This window comes from Aethalodelphis obliquidens, unplaced genomic scaffold (genome assembly GCF_003676395.1).
Source record: "Aethalodelphis obliquidens isolate GAN/ISIS:26980383/991018 unplaced genomic scaffold, ASM367639v1 scaffold10, whole genome shotgun sequence".
Lineage (NCBI taxonomy): Eukaryota > Metazoa > Chordata > Mammalia > Artiodactyla > Delphinidae > Aethalodelphis > Aethalodelphis obliquidens.
The window spans coordinates 35,334,650-35,354,155 of record NW_020837954.1 but is presented as its reverse complement, the minus strand read 5'-3'; the positions used below and the strand labels follow the sequence as shown (position 1 = coordinate 35,354,155).

General features: G+C 38.0%; 1 protein-coding gene and 1 long non-coding RNA gene across 3 annotated transcripts in view; one reads left to right on the top strand and one right to left on the bottom strand.

Annotated features, from left to right (window-relative positions):
• The first annotated feature begins 8,765 nt into the window (after nt 1-8,765).
• LOC113622836 (uncharacterized) overlaps nt 8,766-19,506 on the top strand; it is a 35,527-nt gene continuing 24,786 nt past the window's right edge. The window contains exon 1 of the long non-coding RNA XR_003433675.1: nt 8,766-9,804. This is a non-coding gene — a long non-coding RNA (uncharacterized LOC113622836). The remainder of the gene's footprint in view (nt 9,805-19,506) is intronic.
• HIF1A (hypoxia inducible factor 1 subunit alpha) overlaps nt 12,786-19,506 on the bottom strand; it is a 41,581-nt gene continuing 34,860 nt past the window's right edge. For both annotated transcript variants that reach the window (XM_027111435.1, XM_027111436.1), the window contains 5 exons: nt 18,261-18,383; nt 17,724-18,148; nt 15,290-15,398; nt 14,596-14,722; nt 12,786-14,110 (listed from right to left, as the gene is read on the bottom strand). In XM_027111435.1, coding sequence (XP_026967236.1) covers nt 13,959-14,110; nt 14,596-14,722; nt 15,290-15,398; nt 17,724-18,148; nt 18,261-18,383 — 936 coding nt within the window. In that variant the 3' untranslated portion in view covers nt 12,786-13,958. The remainder of the gene's footprint in view (nt 14,111-14,595; nt 14,723-15,289; nt 15,399-17,723; nt 18,149-18,260; nt 18,384-19,506) is intronic.

Sequence of the window (19,506 nt, the reverse complement as noted above, 5' to 3'; positions counted from 1 at the left end):
CCTAACCTCAAACCACCCTCACGGGGAAAGAGGATCTAAAGAGGGTTTACTGAGAAGCAGACTGGACTAATTCTCTTACAGTCTGTACCCACATAATACGGTGCTCAATGTGTGGCTCTCGTTGTATCGCTGACAGTCTTCTGCAGCCGCTCTTGAGAAGCTCTTCTAAATATCTCCCCAGCACCACCACAATCTAGCACAGTACTTAGCAGAAAGTACTGTATCGGCTTCATGTATACTTAATTGATTATTTGGTTGACTTGGTCTTGTGTGTACACACCATCTCCTAGCTTCTCTCAGGAGCTAGCTATCAAGTAGTATTTTGTACCTTTCACTATTTCTCTGATTGCATGTCATGCTATTCTTATTCTTTAAGGAGAGATATCCAAAAAACACAAGGGCTTTCTGTCTGTAGATGCGGTTCAACTCACTTAACTTTCCTGATATTGATCTTTTGTAAAAAAAAAAAATTTTATGTAATATGCATTACAGGAAAACTTACGTAACATGTCTGAGTAAAAAGCATAGCAGGAATACAAACACGTATGTACCTTCTACCTGTATAGGAACCAGAACATGACCAACACCGATCACATCAATCTCTAAATTCCTCCTCTAACCTATTCTCCTGCCTCTGCCATTAGTTTGGTAATGACCACCTTATTTTGTTTCTCATTCTCTTGTAAATATTTTATCACACGTGTACGGATCTCTAAACAATATATTGTTTAGTTGTGGTTGATTTTGAACTTTATTAAAATGGTATTGAAATTGCTTTTCTTCTTCTTCTTTTTTTTTTTTTTGCAGTACGAGGGCCTCTCACTGTTGTGGCCTCTCCCATTGCGGAGCACAGGCTCCGAACGCCCATGGCTCACGGGACTAGCCGCTCCGTGGCATGTGGGATCTTCCCGGACTGGGGCACAAACCCGTGTCCCCTGCATTGGCAGGCAGACTCCCAACCACTGCGCCACCAGGGAAGCCCCCTCATTGTAGTTTTGATTTGCATTTCTCTAATGATTAGTGATGTTGAGCATCCTTTCATGTGTTTGTTGGCAATCTGTATATCTTCTTTGGAGAAATGCCTGTTTAGGTCTCCGGCCCATTTTTGGATTGGGTTGTTTGTTTCTTTGATATTGAGCTGCATGAACTGCTTGTAAATTTTGGAGATTAATCCTTTGTCCGTTGCTTCATTTGCAAATATTTTCTCCCATTCTGAGGGTTGTCTTTTCGTCTTGTTTATGGTTTCCTTTGCTGTGCAAAAGCTTTGAAGTTTTATTAGGTCCCATTTGTTTATTTTTATTTCCATTTCTCCAGGAGGTGGGTCAAAAAGGATCTTGCTGTGATTTATGTCCTAGAGTGTTCTGCCTATGTTTTCGTCTAAGAGTTTTATTGTGTCTAGCCTTACATTTAGGTCTTTAATCCATTTTGAGTTTATTTTTGTGTATGGTGTTAGGGAGTGTTCTAATTTCATTCTTTTACATGTAGCTGTCCAGTTTTCCCAGCACCACTTATTCAAGAGGTTGTTTTTTCTCCATTGTATATTCTTGCCTCCTTTATCAAAAATAAGGTGACCATATGTGTGTGGGTTTATTGATGGGCTTTCTATCCTGTTCCATTGATCTATGTTTCTGTTTTTGTGCCCGTACCATACCGTCTTGATTACTGCAGCTTTGTAGTATAGTCTGAAGTCCTGGAGCCTGATTCCTCCAGCTCCGTTTTTCTTTCTCAAGATTGCTTTGCTTATTTGGGGTCTTTTGTGTCTCCATACAATTGGTGAAATTTTTTGTTCTAGTTCTGTGAAAAATGCCATTGGTAGTTTGATAGGGATTGCATTGAATCTGTAGATTGCTTTGGGTAGTAGAGTCATTTTCACAATGTTGATTCTTCCAATCCAAGAACATGGTATATCTCTCCATCTGTTGGTATCATCTTTAATTTCTTTCCTCAGTGTCTTATAGTTTTCTGCATACAGGTCTTTTGTCTTCTTAGGTAGGTTTATTCCTACGTATTTTATTCTTTTTGTTGCAGTGGTAAATGGGAGTGTTTCCTTAATTTCTCTTTCAGATTTTTCATCATTAGTGTATAGGAATGCAAGAGATTTCTGTGCATTATTTTGTAACCTGCTACTTTACCAAATTCATTGATTAGCTCTAGAATTTTTCTGGTAGCACCTTTAGGATTCTCTATGTATAGTATCATGTCATCTGCAAACAGTGACAGCTTTACTTCTTCTTTTCCAATTTGGATTCCTTTTATTTCTTTTTCTTCTCTGATTGCTCTGGCTAAAACTTCCAAAACTATGTTGAATAATAGTGGTGAGAGTGGAAAGCCTTGTCTTGTTCCTGATCTTAGAGGAAATGGTTTCAGTTTTTCACCATTGAGAATGATGTTGGCTGTGGGTTTGTCATATATGGCCTTTATTATGTTGAGGTAAGTTCCCTCTATGCCTACTTTCTGGAGGGTTTTTATCATAAATGGGTGTTGAATTTTGTCAAAAGCTTTTTCTGCATCTATTGAGATGATCATATGGTTTTTCTCCTTCAATTTGTTAATATGGTTTATCACACTGATTGATTTGTGTATATTGAAGAATCCTTGCATTCCTGGGATAAACCCCACCTGATCATAGTGTATGATCCTTTTAATGTGCTGTTGGATTCTGTTTGCTAGTATTTTGTTGAGGATTTTTGCATATATGTTCAGCAGTGGTATTGGCATGTAGTTTCCTTTCTTTGTGACATCTTTGTCTGGTTTTGGTATCAGGGTGATGGTACCCTTGTGGAATGAGTTTGTGAGTGTTCCTCCCTCTGCTATATTTCTTCCAGAGTATGTTGACTGTTCTTGGACCTTTGCTTTTTCATATAAATTTTAAATTGAACTTGTCGAATTTCTCTAATAGTACCATTGGGATTTTGATTGAATTGCATTAAATCCATGTCACTTTGAGAAGGATAACATTTTTATCATACTGAGTCTCCCTGTCCTATAAGTATTTAAGTAATCTTTAGCATCATCAATAAAGTTTTATAATGTTTCCTGCATGTGGATCAATTCCCTGAGCCTATGCACACAGCCACAGTGTGATGATAGTGGTTTTAGCAGGGCTCTCTTTGACTGTCTCTTGCCCTGGTCTTTCTGTTAAGCTGTCTGCCTCTTTTGGTATCACACCCAGCTAGTAGATTCCACTAAATGCCAGCTGATTGTTCTACTGCTTTTGACAATGTTCTACTGCTTTTGACAATGTCCTGGGGCATGAACTGCTTCAGAGTTCAATTATATTTAGGTTCCTTTGCAGAGATGGCCATTGAATGCAGTCTCGAGGTTTGTTCTGATCCCAGAGGGCTCTTCTTAGTTGTCTCTTTCTCGGGCTCTCTCTAGTAAACTAGCTGGTCTGCAGTTTAGCTTCTTGCTGCATGGAGCTACCAGCCTCCTCTTAATTACTTGCCACCAAAATATGCATTGTTTTCAAGAGCACCTTGAAGTTTGAATTTTCTCACACTCTTCCAAATAAAATCAGTTCCTCTGGGGAGAACTTCAGAGTTCTCTGTTTTAGTGGACTTTTCTCTCCCCCTGGGCAAAATCTCTGAGCCAATGCTCAAGCTGGGAACGGGGACTGTGTGCCATGTCTTTCAGAGTGATACCCCTGCTTTATAAGCAGGGTTCTGGAAGGGGGCATTAGCTTCTGCCTCTCAAACTGCCTCTCCTGGCATGGAACCCCCATGTGAGCTGTGTGAGCTGGGGCGAGGGTGGCTGGGGTCTCAGCACTCATAGCCTCCTGGATCTGGGATACGGCCTCTGTCCTATGAACAGTGTCTGAAAGGAAGAAAGGAGTTCCTAATCTCTCCAACCTGCAGGACGTACTTATCTCTAATTTAACGTTTGCAACATGAAGCTAAGGAGGATGAGAAATGCTGGCAGCTTGGCTCTCCCAGGGAGATCCATAGCATTTTTACTAAGATCTGGGGGAAGAGTGAGCTCCACCTTCTTGGCCATGCCCGCCCAGAGTGGAGCTTTTGTCATATTGAGCAGGGTGGGGGAGGCAGCAGGTCATGGCTCAGGTGCCACTGACTCTTGCTGTTCCTACCAAGATTTAGTAGGTTTTCTTGAATAAATGTTTCTTCATCTGCTGTATTCCTTTCAAACGATTTCAAGAAACTTTAAATTGTTGTTGTCTAAAATTTTCACCAGTTATCGTTGTTTCAGGGGGTAGTAAGTCCATAGGGCTCCTCATACTGCCATTTTCCTGGGGATGCATTTAAAGGCTACTCAGGTTTTCAACCATCTAATGTAGAACAACTCACCTCAAGAAGATAATTAAAATTTTAGTGTGATAAACATGAATGAGGTGAGCACAGCACAACATGGGAACACCTAGGAGAAACTCCTAACCAGTCCCTGAGAGGATAAGCTTTCTAAAGTAGAACTGAATTGTGAAAAATCAGGGAAAGAATTAAGAAGATGAAGATGAAAATAGGAAGAGTGCTGCTGATGCAGAAAAAAAGCAAGTGCAAATGCGCAAAGAGGAAGAGAGAATGTTAGGAAGTTTTATCACTGCAGCACTGGATGCAAAAGAAAGAAGTTGTAGTATTTGGAAAAATAGGCAGGAGATCCCAAGGTCTGGAATGCTTTGTGCTGGTAGATTCCTGCCCCCCCGCCCCGAAATTCTTAGTGTTCTTGTACATTCTGAGCCTTCTGAGTGAAGATGCTTGAATATTAAGTCCTAAAGACAGAAAACTCTGAAGAGGTTTAGAGACTTATCTCCCCTGGAGCCATTTGCTTGCATTTCAAGGCTGTAAAGGAAAGATAGAGACCCTTCTTTCTCCCCTCCCCACAGAGAAATTTGTTTACATTCCTTAGATGGGCAGATGTGCCAGCTGCTGCATGTAAGCGCCAAGTCTCATAATTTGAGGGTTCCTCTCTTGTAGTACAAAGCCTGCTGCACATACAGGTGAATATCTGGCCCTCACTGTGTAGCCTGTGGGGAATTGGGGCACCAGGGAACCAGAATTAACAAGCTCTATGAATAATAAATGGTCTGTTCTCTGGTCTAGAGGTCTGGTGTTCCTGTGTGTGTGTATCAGACCCTCAGTTTTGGACTTAATACCAAATATAAAAGCATTTGAACTATCAGCTAAAGACAATCAATAGCTATGAATATTTTTAAATATCTGTTTTCTGTTAACAGAAGTAATCATATTTCCTATACAATATTATAAAGATACAGAATTTATTAGTAGTAACAGTCTTCTGATACTCCACCCCTCAAGGACAATTACTATTTTACATTCAGAATTTTTAAGTATGGAAATAACATAACCATAGTTTTGTTTTAGGAAGATTGGTTTAGCAACAGTGCAGTGCAGCAGGGATGGGGCAGATAACAGGGGAGGTAGAGGAAACCCAGGCAAGAAAGGATGAGGCTGTATTAGTGGACATGTAGAGAATGGTGTAAATTAAATACCTAGAAAAAAAAAAAAAGACTCTCACTTACTTTGATGATTTGATAACACTAAAGCATTACTGTTAAAGTTTTAGGTGTAATAATAGTATTGCGGTATGTCAAAAAAAAGAATATAATTTTTAGAGATACATACTGAATTATTTACAAATGAAATTATATGATGTCTAGAATTTGCTTCAAAATAATGGGTGGGGAAGGGAGGGATGCGTAAAGGTACTGATGAAAAAAGCCACGAGTTGAGATTTTTGAAGCTGGTACTGCGGCTGATGCTGGATAAGGCACCCAGATGTCTCAGGAATGACTTACTCTTCTGGCTGCTGGGAGTGCAGCAGCAGGCAGTCCTCAGCTGTCAGTCCTGCTTGGGGGTTGTCTCAGCGGAAGAAAAGCGCCCTCATTAAAGGTCATTTCTTCTCAGGGCAGCCCACATTCAATGACTGATCACTGTAGGGGCCTCAGCCCTCTCTGTAACTTGGTACCCTTCTCAAGGGCTATCCCAGGTCCACACCTCCCATGTGGCTGCTGAAAGCCTCTGCTGGGACTGCATCTCAGCTCAGTTTCTCCCTCTGCCCACTTCTGCTTTTTCCTGTCCGTGTCTTTTTCCTTAAAACACTCCCTGATAAATGTCCTGCAATCTCCATCTTGGAGTCTACTTCCCCAAGAACCCAAACTGCAGAGACACTTTGACATCATTATACTATTCTCTTTACTTTTGTGCATGGTCAAAAGTTTCCATAATGAACATTTAAGAAAAGGACAGCATCAGACTGGTTGTGGTGGATAAGGGTAAAAGTGACAAGTTTTGTCTAGGGCTCCGATTTTGGAGACTGGGTGGCGCCATTCACTGAGCAGGTGATGCAGGAGGAAGAGCCATTTGGAGGGCATATGAGGAGTTAGTTCTTGCTTTTTTTAGGATTTTACTTTTTTTCATCATTTTAATTTATTTTTTAACATCTTTATTGGAGTATAATTGCTTTACAGTGGTGTGTTAGTTTCTGCTGTATAACAAAGTGAATCAGCTATACATATACATATATCTGCACATCTCCTCCCTCTTGCGTCTCCCTCCCACCTCCCCTATCCCACCCCTCTAGGTGGTCACAAAGCACCGAGCTGATCTCCCTGTGCTATGCGGCTGCTTCCCACTAGCTATCTATTTTACAATTGGTAGTGTATATATGTCCATGCTACTCTCTCACTTCGTCCCAGCTTACCCTTTTCCCCACCCTGTGTCCTCAAGTCCATTCTCTACATCTGCGTCTTTATTCTTGTCCTGTCCCTAGGTTCTTCATAACCATTTTTTTTTTAAGATTCCATATATATGTGTTAGCATATGGTATTTGTTTTTCTCTTTCTGACTTACTGCACTCTGTATGACAGACTCTAGGTCCATCCACCTCACTACAAATAACTCAATTTCATTTCTTTTTATGGCTGAGTAATATGGGGAGTTAGTTTTTGAGAGGCCAAACTTGACGTGCCTGTGGGGAGCAGTCTGGCCTGGACATGCACTATCAAGCTAGAGGTAACTCTAGGTAATGATGATGATAATGAGTTATATTACCTTGGTAATAACTCTAGGTAAGGTAATGATGACTTAGAACATCTTTAATGACCAATACAAACTTCACTTGTGTTTACCCAATTATAGCTGAACGTGTTAGAACCTCGTAGAATGGGAATTAACCCATTGATAGCAGGCACCACATTCTAGAATATTTCTATCACCTACAGGTCTCAGAATAACCCTGTCTTAGTCTGTTCAAGCTGCTAAAACAAAACACCATAAACTGGGTAGTTTACTCTTCATGGTTCTAGAGTCTGGAAGTCCAAGACCAGAATACTATCACGGTTAGTGCTAGCTGGTGAGAGCCCTATTCCTGGTTGCAGATTCCTAACTTCTCATTGTATACTCACTTGGCCAAAGGGGCGATGGAGCTCTCTGGAGCCTCATCAACAAGGGCACAAATCCCATTCATGAAGGCTCCACCCTCATGACCTAATCACCTCCCAAAGTCCCCACCTCTGAATACTGTTACCATCTTGGAGGTAAGGTTTCTACATATGAATTCTGAGGGACCACAAACATTCAAAACATCACAAACATCTTAGACTCAGTCAACCCTCGGTAATTGTTCTTTGAATAAATGGATTTCATTGGAAAAGCTAGAAAATGGTCCTGTTTTCCCCATTCCATTCCTCTGATCATTTCTTCTCTGGTCTCTGTCACACAAGATCCTCTCCTACCTTCAATCATGTGAGTTGTCCTTGTGCAAGCAGAGTGCAAGGTTTTAGGAAAAATCAAAGATGAATCAGGAACCTCACTCTGAAGGAACTAAGAGTTTGGTAGGGGAGATAAGACATGCATAAATGAGCACAGAACATTGAAAAAAAGAAAGAGAAGTAAGAAAGCAGAAGGACTAAAGGTGAAGTTCACAGGGATGGCAAATACCTGCAGTTGCATTTGCCTACAAAGAGGAAAAGCATCTACCCAGGCTGTGCTGGCTGCTCTCTAATTTGCGATGTTTGTAGCTTACTTCAGTTAGGTTTTTGCTTTAAATACTCTACCAGTAGGCTGGAGAATTAGGCAACAGCTTATAATGGCTTACCCCAAAGCTTGTCCAGTACTCCTATTAGAGTATGTCATAAGCAGTTGTGTGTGGAACCATTAAAAAAAAAAAAAAAAAGCCATTTTAAAGAGCCAGTAATATTATCCAGAAATATATGGAAAGGATCTCTACATAAAAATGTTTCATGTTTTAATATTTCAAAGATCTCTAAAAAATATGACTTAACAGCGTCCTAGACTACTTGTCAGGCTATATATGATGTTTCTCAATTTTAAAAAATGCTTTTGTGATTAACATTAAAGAACCCTACTCCTCCAATCCCCTGGCCTGCTCTCCTCCGTGAAGAATCACCAGTTTACAATGATTTATTAAGCATCCATAAGACCAAAAGAGTTGTAGTATTCTCCCTAAATAACACCTAATTAAGTACAAACATGGTGACTGAGGCTACAGTTCAGTTTTTATTAGGAAAAAAATATTTAGAACACCTCGGCCACTTGTTTTAAATGTTAAAATTAAAAGAGAATTTTTAATGTCCTACTTTTTAGGAAATTCTATTTGAGAAAACATGAACAATGGATTTTCCTGAAAAAAAACAATTTAAAATAAAATATAAGATGTAGTCAGCTGTGTATATACAAAAGCGAGGTTATTTATTCTAAACAATACCTGGCTCCGTACTTTACAACAAACTGCGCAATCATAACCTAATTACAGGAGACTTAATTAATGCCCCAAGCTTTTCTGTTTTCCAAACTCACCTCCCTTCTTTCCAAAAAGATTATCTTCTCCCAAAGGATTCTCAGGGTGCAGACACACAATAAATTCAAAAAACACGACAAGCAGAAAAAAACAAAACAAAACAACAATAAAAACCCACCCGGGGCAGCTAGTTTCCATTTAATTACTTAATCAAGCATATCTCAAAGTGCTTTATTTAAAATAAACGAAGCCTTTGAGTGCCTTAGGGGTAATATGTTGAAATGTACACACAACGTCTCTGTTTTTGATAAGATTAGTAGATAGGACTAATCTTTTTAAACTGTTGCGTAGTTACGCAATCTGTTAGGCGACCCCTCGACATTTCTCTGTTCTACAGAGCACAGCTTAACACTCCAAAGCATCTGCTTGGGAGTTCGGAAGACAGCTCTACCTACAGCAACACTTCACTTCTCCTTCCCTCAAATCTCCCCCCGCCCCGCAAACTCCAACATCCAAAACGGCCAAGTTTCAGTAAGGGCTGGCAGGCGAATCGAGCAGATCACGGAAGACAAAGGGCAGCGCGGGGCCCACGAGCCCCCGCCGGCCCTTCCGTCCGCGCGCGCGCGCATTCTAAAGCCGGGCGGGGCGGTGCCTCCACATGCGCTCCCACACGTAGGCGGGAGCCCGGAGCAGCAGCCACACGCGCCACTCCTGCCGCCTCGCGCCGGCCCCCAGTCCCCGGCCGCGGGCGGGGCTGGGGCTGCGGTGCTGAGCCCCAGCACGTACTGGGGCGTGGCCTGAAGCGCGGCGGGCGGGGTTTGGAGAAGTTTCTCCGGGCGGCTCACATTTCACATCGTCATCATGTAGGCACCAGGGCGCCAGGGCCAGAAGTGGTGCCGGTCCCTTCCGCATCCTTGCTGTTCTCCCCGCTGAGGGTCTGATCACTGCCGCTCTCAGGCACCTGTCTTTCCTCTCCGTGCCGGAATGGAGCCAAGACAAAGGAATAAAAGAAATTAAATAGTACAAGGAGATCGGGTGTCTGAGCAGCGTCTTGGATAATGCCGTCCACTACAGGTAAGAATAAAAATTATGTCCAAACCTCTTAAAGATGAGAACACAACAAAGCTCCGAAGGTGTTCATAGGAGGGTAGGGGTAAGGTGTAGTTTTTGTTTTACAGGGAGACTTTCATTTCACATCCTACAGATTGAACTAATTCTCTGTAAAATGATCTGGGACAACAGGCTCAGCGCTATTTAAAGGGAGGAAATATGAGCAAAGTGGTTAGTGGCAGACTTAAAAAACACCCCAGTAAAATTTTTTTTACATTTTTGTTGGTTCCACATAGCAACATGTTTGCAAAGGTTTTATTTAACCAAACACCGTTAAAAAAAAAAAAAGATTTTGTATTATTTGCAACTTGTTTTTGACGTTGCTACATTGGAAATTTGAACTTTTGGAATGTTGACGTTTCTGCAAAGCCAGTAACTTTAAGTTCATCATTTTTCCATTTTAGAGGTTGTAGGGGGAAATCAAACTTTAGAATGGTAGTTGTGAGGTTAATACAAACTTATAAGAAAATAAACGTGTCTAGCATGCTATTAAATCGAACAGCGCTGACAGAACCATACCATATATTCATCTGGCCTTTTATAGTTTATCAACATGCATTTCATATACCACCTCATTTACCTGAGTTAATGTCTCCGTAACCACACACCAAAATCTCTAGCTCAAACTCAAAACCCACTAAATAGCACCAGAACACCTCTTTTATTCATTTCCATTTGCCTTGCCATTCCTCTCATAGAACATCCCCTCAGTGTCCTCTATGATTTCATTACCATCAAGGGACAACCACTCTCAGTTCCCTACACCCTCATTGCTTTCTATTTGCCATTTAAACAGTTAATGGGAAAAGGGGTAAGGTTCTACTGGACTGGCTAGCACTTCACCAGCTCAGACACTCTGAATCATAGGCCATCTCTCCAAGACTGTTTTCTCATCTACAAAATGAGATACAGGTACTATTTCATAGTGTTTTTTTGAAGATTGTGAGATAACATGCAAAATGCTTAGCACAAAGTCTAGCATATAGCACTTAAAGACATTAGATTCATTTTAACTCCTAATCTAAAAGAAGTTGTACCTACCAATGGTAGGCTCCCTGGGGAAATCTTTTTCAGTTCCAGAGTTAATAGTGAGGCTTAGAACAAATGAACAAAATACACTAAGCTCCTTTGCCATACTTTTTTCAGATGTGAAAATAATACTGTGGTCATTCACTCACAGCACCGCCAGAGGAAGAAGTATAGGCATTCATCAGGAAGGGAGACAATACAGGACTGTAGCTGCTGGGGTAGAGCTATACTTGGCTCAAGGCATTATAAAGACATTTGTTACGGTCTCAAAGAGGCTGGCACAATGCTGGGAGGAAAGGCTGGTTCTGCTATTTAAAACAGCTTCAAGCACTCCAGGGGACTTATTTTCTGAATGACCAAGGGGTGGATACTTGTTTTCTCCCAGCTTTACCATCCTTTAAAGTGGCTTTCTCATCTAAATCATTGCTCCACAAGTCATTTTCCTACTCGTGGTCATTACAGATCTGACCATTAACTAATAATTGAAAACGATCAACTTCTAGATTTCAGCTTAAGTTAATTTGCTAACAAAATGAGCAGAATTTTAAATTTCAACCCGGGAATATTGAGCAACTACTTTATTCTAAAATACCACCTCTAGTACTATCTGTAATTAAATGCAGAAGCACTTTGGATCATAGTATTTGCAGTGAAATATGCCCCTAAAAACTTAGGTTGAGTCTTAATATTGTAAACTTTTGTTCCCATATTTTCATGTAACTGTAATCAGATTTTCTTCATTCTAAGATAAAAACAGCCTCCTAAGATCTGTGGCTTAATTTTGTCCAGGATATTTTGTTCCTCTAACCTCAGGATACAGGGCCTAAGGCTCTGGCACTGCCTATGTAATTTGTCCATAAAAATAATTTGCTGTTACTTCTAGGAGCAGGGATTCACTATCTCTTATTATATCTTTTTGTGCTGTCTGATTTTTTAAATTTTAAGTAGGAATGTATTACTTTTACAATCATAAAAGAAATAACGCTATTTCATTTTAAAAATATAGGGAAAAAAGCTATTTAAAAAATTTTAAATATACAGTATCATTAAGACAAAAACAAAGCAACGTTTTTCTAGTTTCATATTAGAGTCAGAAGACCTAAGTTTAAATCTTCGGTCTGCCACTATTACCTTTAAGGCTTGGACAAATCCTTTATCATTTGAGGTCTAAATTTCTTTATCTGTGAGTGACAATAGATCGGAGATCTTTAGAGCAGGGGTCCCCAACCCCTGGGCCACAAACTGGTACCAGTCTGTGGCCTGTTTGGAACCGGGCCCACAAAAGGAGGTGAGCGGCAGGTGAGCGAGCGAAGCTTCATCTGTATTTATAGCCGCGCCCCATCGCTAGCATTACCACCCGAGCTCCTCCTCCTGTCAGCATTATGGTGAGTTGCATAATTATTTCATTATATATTACAATGTAATAATAATAGAAATAAAGGGCACAATAAATGTAATGCGCTTGAATCATCCGAAACCATCCCCCACCCCCCAACCGTGGAATAACTGTCTTCCACGAAACCGGTCCCTGGTGCCAAAAAGGCTGGGGACCGCTGCTTCAGAGGAACTTTCTAGCCCATACAACATTATGTAACTATAATGTTCAGGATTTGCTTCATTCATCCCATTCATATTAGAACATTAAAATTTTGTTTTACTTTAATAAATTAAAGGTTCATAAATGACAAGTTTCTTTTCTAAAAGCATACTTTTCACAGTGGAACATTACGGTTTGTTATTATTTAACATTACATTTAGGGACACAGTATAACTTAAGGTGATGGCAATACGATAAATGTAGAAATAAACAAGAGTAATGTAATATTCATAAAATACTTAAACTGTTGGTAAACAATATTATGAGTTGGAGGTGTTAAAGCAAATATTATTTTAACATAAAAGCTGATCAAAGGGGGCCTGGTCCACAGAAGATGTTTATTTGATGTAACAAAACAATACAGTTAGTGTTAGATCCAACCACAAAGAGCAAAAGGAATGAAAAATTTGTACAATGCACATAGAAAAACAAGATGTTTACTGTGACAACTATATATTTCTAAAATAATGCTTTTCTAAAATTACTCAATTATTGAAATCTATATGAAAACAGAATGATGTTAATAGCGACAAAGTGCATAAAACCAAACATCAAATTTCGAGCAAATTAACATACTAGGCAATTTTGCTAACAAAGCATGATTTTTTTCTTGTTCACAATCTGCTCAAAATACCTTTATACCAACATGGTGGGCAGAACATTTAGGTTTAATATCAATTACACAATATTAGCATAAACTTCCACAACTACAGATAGGGTATTGTTTTCTTTTGAGCTGGCAAAGTGACTACAGAAACATCAGATCATTTCTCTGAATTGAGAATTTTATCCAAATAAATGCCACATACCTTCCAGATATATGCATATCTTTCTATATCATGTAAATGGCTTTACCCATTTAAATAATAAACCATACAAGCATTTAAGAATCATTATTATATGATTAACAATGTCATGTTCCAGGTTTAATAATTTCATAGGCCAAAAAAAATTTCTTCTTAAAAACTAGTTTTATAAATGCAGAATATATTGCATGAGTAACTGCTGGTATTTTTTTAAGAAAATATATTGTGCAATTGTGGCTACCATGTACTGCTGGCAAATCATTACTGTTTATGTAAAATGTGAAAAAACTGAGTAAAAATTTTTCAAACTCATCATGATGAAAGGTTACTTGCCTTCTTAAAAAAAAATTACATTGGCATCTTATTAAAAATAATTCGATAAGGGACAAACTCCCTAGCCCAAAATAAATAAATAAAAAGGTGCATTTTAAAAATGATGCTACTGCAATGCAATGGTTTAAATACCAAAGAACTGTGAAAATGTGCTGTGTGTGATCTGGCATTAAGGAACATACTAAAAAAGAGCATTAATGTAAATTAAGTAGAAAGGGGATCAAAATTGAACTAACCAAGTTTGTGCAGTATTTGTAGCCAGGCTTCTAAAATTAGATATAGAAAATATAAATAGACTGCTTTAGGTAATGAGCCACCAGTGTCCAAAAAAAGGAATGAGATTATGAAAAAGCTCAGTTAACTTGATCCAAAGCTCTGAGTAATTCTTCACCCTGCAGTAGGTTTCTGCTGCCTTGTATAGGAGCATTAACTTCACAATCATAACTGGTCAGCTGTGGTAATCCACTCTCATCCATTGATTGCCCCAGCAGTCTACATGCTAAATCTGAAAAACAAAGATACTTAAGTATTTATTCATCTAATCCATGAATATTATTAAACAGCCACTATGCACTAGGTATTGGGGAAAATAAGGCAAATAAGCGCTAGAAGGGTTTTAGTCTATTAGGCAAAACCACAATCGTGTAAACAAGAAAGTGCAAAAAATTGTTACTGGTGCTATGTCACAAATGTTTAAAGGTACCTTGAAGGCACAAAGGCGTGATAAACCAATTTAGAAAAAGGCATTAAAATGTGCAAGCTTCAGCTTCTATTCAATATTGATAGCACACAGACTCAGATCAAAGATAATTACTAAAAATTCATAGTTCCATCTTGAAATAGCTATTACTGATCAAATAAAATGCAACCTTACTTTTTAATCCTGCTAAGGAGTGAAAATCACTCTCAATTGGAGTAAAGCTCCTAAATAAAAGTTTCATATATTTTAATTCTCTTTGTGATGTTCAAGGGCAGAAAGAATAAACTAACCAGAGGGTATTAAAATAATTGTCTTTTGCTCCATTCCATTCTGTTCACTAGATTTGCATCCTTTTACGCGTTTCCAAGAAAGTGATGTAGTAGTTGCACGATCATCTGGTTGCTGTAATAATGTTCCCTAAAAACAGTAAAGTTATTTCAATTTTACTATGTTGAATTTTTTTTAAGTCAAAACTTTGAAATCAGTGTAAGTTTGCTAACAATATGTGGGCAAGATTCTTAAATACTGCCCTAAGTTATTTTAAATTCTTTTTCTTCATACTACTTCATACTACCAGTGAATTCATTTGCCGGTCATTATGACAGCTACGTGTGTAAATGCTTTCCTGTTAATTTGGTCTGAAAATATCAGTATGGATTACACCAGCACTGACTGTTCTGTGGGTAAGAAGGGAAAGTAACCTAAAGGGAAGAGAAAGAGACTTGGTGGTGACACTGGGTGTGGAATGAGGGGAGAACTGTACTTACTCAAAATACATCTCTAGTGTTTGGAATTTTTACACCAAGACTGGATTCATTAAATGTTTGTATTTTTAAGAAAGAGTGTGTACAAGTGAAAAAAAACAATGTATAACTTCTGAAAATGTAACATTAGTATTTGGAAGATACAAGGAGTTACCTATATATCTAACTTAGAAATAGCACATTAGCTAGAATAGAAAAGCAAACATACTGTCACACTTACAATTCCTACTGCTTGAAAAAGTGAGCCATCATGTTCTATTTTTCGCTTTCTCTGAGCATTCTGCAAAGCTAGTATCTTTGGACTTAGTTCTTCCTCAGGAACAGTAGTTCTGAAAAATATTTTTTAATAAAAATATGGTTGTTTTATTTATTTAAAAAATATCCAGTTACTTTTCTAAAATGAAATATATAATGCCTATTTTCCAACATTAAGGAATATAATGTTATACATAAGAGAACCGTCCTGATTACTAAAGTTTATTACCTTGAAAGCCCAAGTTCATTTTTTAAAACAAAATTTCCTAAAATATGCATTTCCCTATTTAGAAAATAGAACTGAACAGAACTAAATTGATGTCAAAGAGTTAAATATTGGCCTTTCATCCCACCTAATACACAGATATTCTTGGGACTACTGTAATAAAAGATTAATTTCACATTTGTGTTACGCTTTCAGTTTATAAAACATTGCATGTTCATTAGTTCACTGTAGCTTCACTCCAATCCCCAAGATAATACAGGTAATATAATACACATTCTATAAATGAGAAACCTGAGGCTTGTTAGGTAACTTGCTCTGTTGCTAATTAGCTGCAGATATGGAAGTACACTGCAGGTCTCCTGATACCCAGTCTCCTTCCCAGTGATCCTCCCACTAAGCCATTTTGCCCTCAGTATTGATCTGGTTATCAAACTTGATCTGCATCTAAAATTAATACTAAATAGTGAAGAACTGTTTTATGTGTCAAGTACATCGATTTTGTTATATCTGTTTCGCCTTTTCAAGAACCGCCCGCCCACCCCCAACATAATCACAATAGCTCCTTGCTGTCCCATCTAGTTGAGAATGGCATATGGGTAAGGGATGTACTACTCTAACGGCTCTCCTACATGCAGTCTTGTTTTGTATTTTTAAAAAATTCTATGAAACCGTCAATATATAGACAGGCAGATTTTTAAATTTTTATATAAATGTTACCTCTATTAAGCGTAACTCAGTCTATCATGTAAATATCATCTTAGTAGTAGTACTTTTAATGGTTTATTTTTAATCTTTGCTCTAAAAGCTGCAAATTGTCTGGTTTACCGTAGCACTTTGATTTTGCAAATTACCTACAGAGGTAATAAAGAAAAAGCCTCCATATAGTTCTGAATGGTTAAGTTCATAAAGTGTTTAGTACATACTATATTGGAACTAATGTAAAAAAAATTGCTAAAATGACTAGATGTTTGTTGGACTTTGGTTTTGACAAGTACGTAGTTATTCAGAAAACCAAACAGCCCATGGTTCTCTGTAGCTGTAACTGAAAATTACAGATCACTGCCAATTCTACTGCTATGTTCATTCTTCTCTCCATCTAATAACCATTTATTGAAGCAAGTGCTACATGTTAGGTACTGAGTTAAGTATTAGTAACACAGAAATGCCCGAGGGACTGTCACCTCCCAGAGGAGCTCTAAAGTCGGTTGGTGATAATAGTAAAACAATAATGTTAAATACTTCTGTGATAATTTAAAGCCCTAAGATCTTTTCCTAGCTCTGGGAAAAGGCCTCTCCTAGCATTCTAGGTCAAAGCAGTGATGCAGGGCAGGAGAATAAAGCCATAAGCTCTGGCTATGGCAGTGCTTTTTCCTATTGCTATTGATATCTGACTCAGTCTAGGCACTGTAGAGGAATCATTCCTCTCCTCCACACACTGCTCCACTAACTTGTTTCCTCTGACTACAGCCTAAATTTTAAATGTGTCAAATCCTATTACAAATTATACACAAAAATTATAACTTAAAATTTGGATAGTGTCCATATGTTTGCTCAAACTAGCTCCATAGAAGCAATGCCATGACACATGCTTAGATTCTTGTTATAGCTTTTAAAAAATATTTAACCTATGATATAGCTAGTGTTCTATAAATAAAAAGGAAAAATAAAAGCAATTTATAACTATATATCAATTTTTTTTAAATGCTTATAAATATCTATATTGAATACTGAGGACTGAAGACCATCAAGTTCAATTTGGATTGGAGAACTGGAAATACCCTTAAGTTGGAAAGGTTTTTTTTCAGGTAAGCTTAAAAAGAGCTCCAAGCTATGGAGGCAAGTAAGGATAGTTAATGAGTCTGATTTAAGCAATTACAAGAAACTGGGCCAATTTTTGTACATTTACAGAACTTACTGGCTGGATTTTATTTTTAGAGGTATTAGAAGACCCTTCTACTCCTACATTTAGATAAGTGATATGACTATAAAGTAATACACAAGCTAATTTAGAAATGGTTTTTTGAGTGCTTGTTTTAAGTTCAGAATTTGTACGTCAATTTTATGTTCCTTAAAGCATATAAATCAGAAAGTTTGCTACATTTAGAAATAATTTACCATCATACATGTTTCCTCAAAAATAACAAACTATAACTTTAATGTTACATATAAATACCTTTGACTCAAAGCGACAGATAACACATTAGGGCTTCTTGGATGAGATTTTTCTGTCTGTTCTATGACTCCTTTTCCTGCTCTGTTTGGTGAGGCTGTCCGACTTCCAGTGTCACTATATGGTGATGTTGTGGCACAAGTAGTTTCTTTAGGTACGTGGGGAGGAGATGGAAATGCAATCAATATTTTAATGTCTTCCATACCATCTTTTGTCACTGTTTTTAATTCATCAGTGGTGGCTGTGGTAGTGTTGGTGGTTATAGGAGGTTCCTGCATTTGAGTCGGCTGGAATACTGTAATTGTGCTCGCACTTTGAGGAGTAGTAGAACTGCTTTCCAATGGTGACAACTGGTCGAAGGAACGTAACTGGAAGTCATCATCCATTGGGATATAAGGAGCTAACATCTCCAAGTCTAAATCAGTGTCCTTTAAAACAACAAATACATGAGTTTTTACAATGGCCACACCATATAAAAGAAAAACAAGTTAAACCCAAAGCCAGTTTTGAATAATATATATAATAAACAAGTTCATATACCTGAGTGGAAAATGGATTCTTTGCTTCCGTGTCTTCAGCAAAAAGTTTCTCTACCAATTCCAACTTGAATTCATTGACCATATCACTATCCACATCAAAACAATATTCACTGGGACTGTTAGGCTGTAAAAAGAATTAATATATTTACTTTTCCCTGAAGAAGCTTACATAAATGTTTTGCTGGTTGTTAGAATGTGAAAACCTAATCTCAGAGAATACACAACAAAGTCTGTCTCTTCTATCAAATTTTATCTAACTAGTGAGAAATGAGATTTTTTGAGCTTACACTTATAATTCTGTCAATACATCCATTTCTAACTGTATGTAATATAACAGCATTTATAAGATTAAAAGATGCACTTATCTGCTTATTCTAAAGAATAAAACTCACCTAATAATTCAACTCCCAAATGGTACCTAACTGGCCAATAACCAGATGATATACTCACTGGAATCTGTGTAATGAGAGGCCATACTGCTGTGGTGATCTACCTAAAAATCTCACAGCTACTCTGGGGGGCAGGCGAGGATAGGGCTGGAGACTTAAGTTCTTTACTTGTATTCACCTTAATGAATGCAGTACTAGTTTAGTTTTTAGCAAGAATTCTAACCAAAAAACTATAGCTATGTATTCTAAGCATAAACTTTTGCTTCCCTCATCTTAACATTTTCGTTAGATTTACTTTTTATGGATTAAAAACAAAATGACTCGAACATTTTTGTGCTAGGCAAACTGAGCAACCAGAGAGTAGGATATATTTTCTAGAAGGCTATGAGATGTCAAATCTCCTACTTTTAGCTTGCCAGTTTGAGTCAGTAAATATTTAATGTAAAATAATATACCACTTTTTTTAGGCTTATTTGAGCCTCATTTATCAAGTCATAATATTCAAATCTGAGCTGCCGTACTCATGAGCATGTTTTTAGACATAGGAAGCTCTGAAATCAAATCATTCTAGATTGAGAAATAGAGCCCTATATGATACCTTCAGTCTTGGCCTAGCCTAGCCCTTAAAGACTATTTTTATTGTTTATAGAAAAACTAGTATCAAGACAGAACTTGAATTAAAAAGTTACTAAGTAATTTTTCTGAGTAAGACTTGGTGAGACTTTCATGTTACTCTTATCCAGAATGTCAAAATAGTGATGGAAATTGTGCTAAATTGGGCAAAGAGCTTAGAGTCCTTTCCCTTTTAAGCCTTGCTAATAATAAGCCCTTTGCCACTGGATAATTCTCCAACTCAAA